General features: G+C 33.5%; 1 protein-coding gene across 1 annotated transcript; it reads right to left on the reverse strand.

Moving 5' to 3' along the window:
• Positions 1-5,470: 5,470 nt before the first annotated feature.
• Positions 5,471-7,355, reverse strand: LOC149261982 (uncharacterized). Its single transcript, XM_089423153.1, has 3 exons — positions 7,213-7,355; positions 6,678-7,179; positions 5,471-6,487 (listed from the first exon to the last, which is right to left on the reverse strand). The coding sequence occupies exons 2-3, from the start codon at positions 7,078-7,080 to the stop codon at positions 6,141-6,143; spliced, it is 750 nt and encodes a 249-aa protein (XP_089279279.1). The 5' UTR covers positions 7,081-7,179; positions 7,213-7,355; the 3' UTR covers positions 5,471-6,140.
• Positions 7,356-8,055: the final 700 nt, after the last annotated feature.

The following is an 8,055-nucleotide window of genomic DNA, read 5'->3' on the forward strand; positions in this document are numbered from 1 at the left end:
TTTACATGCATTAATTTTCTACAACCACACAATATTCCATATAGTTATACATTAAATTCAATAATAAGCAATCTTTACTTTCATAGCTCCTAGCTAAATTCACTCATCTATAATTAAGAAATGGCGAAAATTGAAGTTATCATTTTGATTTTCCACCCAACCTTAGACTAACTAAAGCCAATATCACTTGCAATTGTCACCCTTGATGCAGATCCATGATCCAAGGGAATTATCTTTAGCAGTTTTAGTAGAAATACATGCTCAGCTCAATAAGGATGGGAATATATATATATATAAATATATATATATATATATATATATATAATATATATATATATATCTGTGTGCGTGTGGGGTTTATCAGTTGTGGAAAGCACTCTGAGAGTGATTTATGAACCCAACAACAAGAAAATTGGGTGGTTTATCATCTTTCTGAGTAAGCACCTTGAGTGGTTCTTCATCCATTCTAAGTAAGCACTTATCTCCCATCTCTTTAGAATTTTCTTGAGATTCTCCAAGCCTAGATACACACACAATCCATAGTTTCACAACACAAGGAAATACATTCCCTCATCCTTAGAAGGTTTTACCATCTCTCCTCATGTGCTCAATTTTGACTCCTTTCCAAATCAATATTCCTCCATTCAAGGATCCACCAAAAGAATATCAAGGACCAACACCAAAAATCATAACCCTTCTTTGGTTGTTCAAATTCCTTGTTATTATTTTTTCTTGTGTGCCTCTTCATGTTCCTCATGGAACCTTCTTCTAATATTTCTTGCTAACTACACCATTTATTAAGCAGTGGTGTTAGCTAACACCATGAAGGTTCATCCTCCTCTTCCCTCTTAGATCATAGATCTGTGATCCCACTCTTCAGGACATTCATAAAAATATAATCATTTACAATTCATAGTAACATTACATTACACAAATAAGGGGGAAAGTATACCAGGTGTTACACACCATTAATTAGAATGAATTTTTTATTTTTTTGCATACTTGTGCCCTATAATCCATCAAAATAAGAAGTGAAACTAAGATGTATAAAAATAAATTGAAGGAAGACCCATGACACCCTATCAAATGTTTTGGAAAATTCAACCTTCATTATTATTGTCGATGCTTTTTAATCAAATGGACAATTTCCTAGTGATATCCTATAAATTCATGGATCTAATGACCCTTTATAACTCCAAAATATTTCTTAGAAATATCATTCAAGAGTATATTTTTAAGGTCAAAACCCAATATTTTAGATACAATTTTATAAATGAAATTTCATAAGGAAGTGGATTGAAAGTTCACAAAGGAAATAGGTGTGTCTAGCTTAGAATTAATGAAATGAAAGTTGCATATGTTACCTAGCACAATACTAGTAACCTGCACTTCAACTACCTATAGCAAATCTTAACAAAGAAGATCAAATATTTATGAAGAGATTGATCATCCAATTGTCAAGACTGAGACTCTTGTCCTTCCCCATTAAAAACAAGACCTAGAAGACTTCTTTACTTACAAGGCTAAATAATGTAGCATTGAAGTCATCATTCACCATTTTCAGAAATGACATTTCCAACTTGAGTATATTGGCAATATTTGATTCCTCAATGCTTTGAAACAAACAACTAATGTAATCCATTACTAGATTTGCCAAGCCTTGGAAATCATAGATCAAGATCCCTTCAGCTAACAACATTTCTTGTATACTAGTTTCTCTCTCTCTCTCTCTCTAAAACTTAAGATGGACATTGAAAATGTTTTTTTTCTTGCAATTTCAAAATCACATATCTCCCTCATACTAGGATGTACAAAGCACCTATTGATGGAATAATAAGCTCTAGATACCTCTCTTATTTGCAGGGTCTATTGAATCTTTAATATACTTTATGGAGTTACCAACTACGGATAACAGTTTGAAAGTATCCCTAGTGTTTTGATCTCTTAGGACCCTACAAATCTTGTCAATGGTTCCTTTAATGTAAGGGAATAAGACTTTGTAAACTACTTCAATATTTTTTTTATTCCTAAGTCCTCTACTAGCATTCAAAAAAGGCCTTGATATATTGATGTTCCTTATAACCATTATTATTGATGACCTTAATGAGATGGATTTCTTCTTCTTCTAAATAATCTTCATCTGAGATTCTAAAGGCTCTTATTTCTAGAGTATTGACAACCTTAATATTCTAGAGATGATGGTGGTGGGACTTTGCATGAAGATACTTGGTTCCCCAGTCTCATAAAGTTTCTTAGAAACATGGGAATCCAAGAAGGGAAGACTCCCATCAACTTCAATCTTTATAGTGAATTTTATGTGCTTAGAATGATTGTTGAGCTAGTTAATACATTTGTCCATTTTTTCAATCCATTAGGCCAAATGGTGAAGGTACCATTAATGAATCTAATCATGCTTAGGAACTTGTCGTTCTTAACACTCTAACAAATAGATCCATTAGAATCTCAAATGAAAATAATCTAGAAGAACAAAATCATCATCTCCTCGAGGCATTTAAGAATAATAGCTATAATGAACAATAAGGTGTTAGGGTCTTTTATAATGCTAGTAGAGGATCTAGAAAGAAAGAGGATATTGCAGAGGTTTACAAAGCCTTGTTGCCTTAAAATATAATAATTATTGATATTTCTAGGGTCCTAATGAATAAGGATAATGGTGCTACTTTCAAATCCCTATCCACAATTAGGATCCACCTAAAATCTATCAAATACCTTATTGACCCTACAATAAGAAAGGTGTCTACATTATATTGTGCTCAATTGGGAAAACCTTTATAACTAAACTAGATTGCTCTATTAAGGTTATAATCCAAAAGTATGTACTAGATATCAAACAAAATTGGCTGTGATCATTTTCCTTGGCCAAACACTCAGACAAAACTAAACATCATATTTGCGTTAAGGAGGTCAAACTTTTAATTGAAGTTGACCATCATTTCAATAGAAAATTCATGAAAGATATGGAGATTGAAAAGAGACCAAATAACCTTAATATAGATAATGGTAAATAGATTAGTAAAAGTTGGGTTCTAATGTTATTGTCTAGATAATTTTTTGATAAATTGCCATTAATTTTTCTTATCACCTCGTCTCCTTTCCTTAATTGTCTTTCTCTTCTATTTTCTATTTGTTCTCTTTATTTTAATTCTCGTTCTTTCCTCTATTGTTTTTTAATTTCTTTTATTATTGTTTTAATTCAATATTAAATAAAAAAATAAAGTTAAATAATGTATCCCTTTATTTTTATAATTCCACTTTTTTCTCTCTTCTCTTTTTTTATTATACAATCCTTTTAATTTTAACCACATTTTATTTTGTTTTCTACATGTTCTTTCCCTTCATCCATTACAATCTTGGAAAGAAACTAAGAATCCTCCAAGATTTATTCTCCAAGATGGATTTGACTATTAATATGACAAAACTAAAGTCAATGTTAATAGATCTCATATGATACTTTTATATATGACAATAGCTACTTAGAGGAAGTTCCTTTATATAAATATCGTTGAATCAATATCTATCACAAACTTAATTGGAATTATAGAATTGATAAAATGATAAATGGAGAATGGAAAGCTTATTATAGACTTGAAAATGATTGTAATTAAATAGATCTTTGGACATGAGATAAAAGGAAACTCCTCTTCTATAATATCATCACTTGTATTATTTTATATTGGTGTGAGATTTGGGGTTGTAGTATCTTTGGAAAGTTGTGAAGGGGTATGGAAAAATTCCAAAAATTGTTTGTAATATATAATCTCAACATTAAAAGCAGTGCATCATATCCTATCCTCCTAATTGAAGTGAGTCTTCCCCCATAACAAGCATGGTTATGACCAGGTATCTTATGTATAAGAAGAATTTAAACAACATGGAAGTCAACATTTCCTAAAAGTTACTTCTAACTCTTGTAAAACTCCCCACCTTCCACTCAAGTAGGGATTCCATAAGTATGTCCAATATTGGCTAGATCATTGGGGGATAAAGGAGGAGATCATTTTGCAGAATGATAATGATATTAAAAATTTACTACATCGAAATTTAAAGAGAAATTGTGGGGTGATAAAGAGTTAAAGGGAAAAAGGAAACTAGGATATTATAGGAGGTGATCAACGCAAAATTTGAAAATAAAAATTATCTCTTTCTTGCCTAATGTTAAGAAGAAAATGATCATTTCTAAGATTTGAACAAATTTTCATGAGCTTCACAATGAAACTAGGCATTGGTCAATTCCCAAATCACCATGGGATGAAAAAGTCTATCAACTTTGAAAAACTAAGAGGGTGAAGATGAAAATCACTTTCTCTTGGATTGTCCATAATTAAATATAATTTTCAAAATATTTGTCACACTACCAAACTTCTTGACCTTTTAACTTAGCAAACTATGATAATCTTGGAACACTTCTTCAAACTTTCCAAGCACAAAAGAATGCTAAAAAATTATGAGAAATCTCTTATCTCCTCGTCCTCCATCATCATCATCATCATCATCATCCCCCTCCTCCTCCTCCTCCATCATCATCATCTTTCAAATTATAATTAAAATATAAAATAATTCATCATCATCATCTTTCAAAACTATAATTAAAATATAAAATACTTCATCATCATCATCACCATCACCGTCATCAATTTTATATTAATAAATTCAATTATAAAATTATATTAATAATATAGATTATAAATGTAATTTAATTATTTTTATAATAATGTATCACAATATTTATATATTTTTGTTCATGCATTAAAATTGAGGACAATAATCTAGAAAAAAAAACTTGAAATAATGATATTGATAAATGTTATTTATTTATACTTATAAAATGAACCACAATATTTTAGTATTTTGGTCCATTGATTAAAAAATGATTGCAATAATCTAGAAGAAACTTGAAATAATGATATTGATGGCAAAGTGTAAGATTTCACACCTTCACTAACTAGAAATAATGATATTGATCACAAAGTGTAAGATTTCACACCTTCCTTCCTTGTGTACGTTGGAATACTCTTGGGCATGTGTGACAAAGGAGCACTACCCTTCCTTCTGTACCTTGGAATATCCTTAGGCATACGTGGCGAAAGGCAATATTGATGTGTGTTTTCAAAGTTATCTCCTTGTTATTATCGTACAAAATCACAGGATATAAATATTGGAGCTGACATCACACATAAAATATGCATAAATCATTATTTTTTTCTTCATAACTTTTCCGGAATGATGGAGGTTTAGTCATGTAAGAGGGACTCTGCAAAAAGCATAGCTAGAGGCATTCAGTGGATTATTTTTTCAAATGTTCGCTATTAATTTGGAATCAAAATTTTAGCAGAGAGCAAGTTATGCTATCTGGTCTTTTAGCATACAAAGCTAGTTTTATTTCTTCTCAAAACATATTAAAGAAAATCACTTAGTTATCATGGATGAACTATCTATTTTTAAAAATATGAAAACTGATAACTCATAAGCTATGAACTATCTATTCTGAAAAATATGAACACTGGTAACTCCTGAGCTCCACGTGATAATATATCAATGTATATCATTGTACATGAGCACCATCCTAATAACTGCTAGGCTCCATAAAACAAGTTGTTGGAGCGGCCCATTTTGCTATGTCAATTTACATGAACCCCAGCTTATGTACCTTGAGAACAGACGGAATCTTCAGAAGATTTCCCAGATTACCATATAAACAATTTCGCCAGATCTCGTTCAAACTGGATGCAGATCCTGCAATTTATTTGATACAAGTGCCCATTTATTAATCCAGATACAAGCGCCCATTTATTAATCCACATCTATTAATACAGAGCATTTAAAGATGTAACAGGACAGTTCGCTCTTGGGAGGCCGCTTCTAGCTCTGATATTTACACTGGATCGATGAACCACGCAGAGGTATTTAAACCTTCAAACACCATAATCTTTTCTTTGATTTTGTGTTGAAAATTTTAACTGCTTGCAACTTATAGTATATGCAAAATACCTAGATACAGTGTACACCACCCCAACTGCTACTAAACTTCAAACCTGAAAAATATTATTGCGACACATACTACAACGAGCTTTACAGTAAACGAAGGATCAAACTGTGTTGATATTGCTAGTAGTATGGAGCTAGTCTAGCTTAAAGGTTGATACTGTGACACTGTCAGGCATCCACCGCATATATTCAGCATTGCTCTTAAATTCCTGCGTCTCCAGCTCCTCTGGGTGCGTCTTGACATATTTTCTGAAGTCTGCAGGTCCAATGACAGGACCCATGTTGTCTGCAAAAATCCCACTTCCCTTCCGGATCATGCCCGTCTCCTTCAGCAATAGATAATCCGGCATATAACAGTGCTTCCAGTGGTCCAGCAAAACGAAATCAAAGAAGGGAGCGTCCTTCTCCTCTAGAAATTGCTTGACAACGTCCAATCGCTCGTTGAATTTTCCTTCCACCACTCTCACCTTGGACGATAACCCTGCGACCAACGAACAAAAATGATCAAATACTATTCAATTGTTATGGCTATTGAACTATCAATTGATAGCGGTAAGTACAATACCTTCAGTAGTAGCTTGTGGGTTTAATTTTAATTACAACTTGAAAAAAATTTAATTGATATGCATAGGAAAACCCAAGAAATGAATTTAATGCAGATTTCTCGGGACCTGCATGGTCGATTATTTCTGTAGCAATTTGACAGTTGAGGGGGCTCATCTCCACTGCGAGCAGCGCACTCTCAGGCCTCTGTAGCTGCGAGGCGATCCTTACCGCCGAGTAACCACAGTACGTCCCAATCTCGAGGGCAACCCTCGGATTGTATTTGGCGAGGGCTGCGTCGAGGAAGGGGCCCTTGTCGTCGCCGATGTTCATGAGCCAGCTGGTGCGCCTGCCGTAGGAATCAATGGCATCCATCACAGATTTAGGGTTGCCCCTCTCTGCCGTCTGCCGGACGTGGTCCAGCAACGCTTGCTCCCGCCCGTCCCCCGCTTGTCCCGTCGCCATCAACGCCTTTAAGTTCGAGATTGCTCTAAGGAACGAGAAAAACGTCGACAAACCTGCCATGGCCATGTTGTTTCACGATCTCTCTGCAAACTGCGGGATGAAGAAAACTGTGTAACCGCCTGTTCCGGGGCCTGCTTCAAGCACACCTGTGAAGGAATTCTTCACCTCCTTCCTAAGATCCAAGTGTGGATTCTTCACCTCCTTCCTAAGATCCAAGTGTGGAGCATTTTCCCCTACAGGGCCTGCTTCAAGCACACCTGTCAAGGAATTCTTCACCTCCTTCCTAAGATCCAAGTGTGGAGCATTTTCGCCAGAAGAATACATGCAGAATTCTATCTTAAATCAATCATGGGTGTAAACTCGGGGGTAAAGTCCACAACAAAAAGTGGGTGCCGTAATTTTCTTCCAGTAACTTGGGTTGTTCTGGATTCTCTTTTGTCTTTCCTTTTATTGAATTTTGTGTACTTAGGGTTCCTAAAGTCTTCGAGACATACTAGCAAATAAATGATTTGCAAAGGCCACCCACCATCGACCTAATACTAATACGTAACCATCCATAAGGGCCAAGCTTAAGCTTATGTAAGCGTAATAAATGTATGTATATTATTGGGCATGATATCTAATAGATTTTATTATATAATTTGAGAGGGCATAATATCTAATTTTAAAAAATGTATAAATGTATATTATATACTTTGAGTGAACAGAATTTCAAACCTTAATAAATGTATATATATGTTGTTAATGTAAGCGTAATAAATGTATGTATATTATTGGGCATATGTCCAACTTTAATAAATGCATATATCTTATTATATAATTATGAGAGGGCATAATATCTAATTTATGTGGTTAATGTAAGCGTAATAAATGTGCGTAATAAATGTATGTATATTGTTGGGCATAATGTACAATTTTAATAAATGCATATCTTATTATATAATTTGAGAGGGCATAATATCTAATTTTAATAAATGTATATATCTTATTATATAGTTTGAGTGAGCATGATTTCTAATCTTAATAAATGTATATATGTGT

Source organism: Pinus tabuliformis, chromosome 6 (genome assembly GCF_031772625.1).
Source record: "Pinus tabuliformis cultivar Carrire ecotype Pingquan chromosome 6, CPIR1, whole genome shotgun sequence".
NCBI lineage: Eukaryota > Viridiplantae > Streptophyta > Pinopsida > Pinales > Pinaceae > Pinus > Pinus tabuliformis.

Coding starts and splice junctions, on each gene's coding strand:
- LOC149261982 (XM_089423153.1), bottom strand. CDS start 7,080: ATGGCCATGGCAGGTTTGTCGACGTTTTTCTCGTTCCTTAGAGCAATC. Junction 6,488..6,677: donor AGAAATAATCGACCATGCAG/GTCCCGAGAAAT, acceptor CGTTGGTCGCAG/GGTTATCGTCCAAGGTGAGA.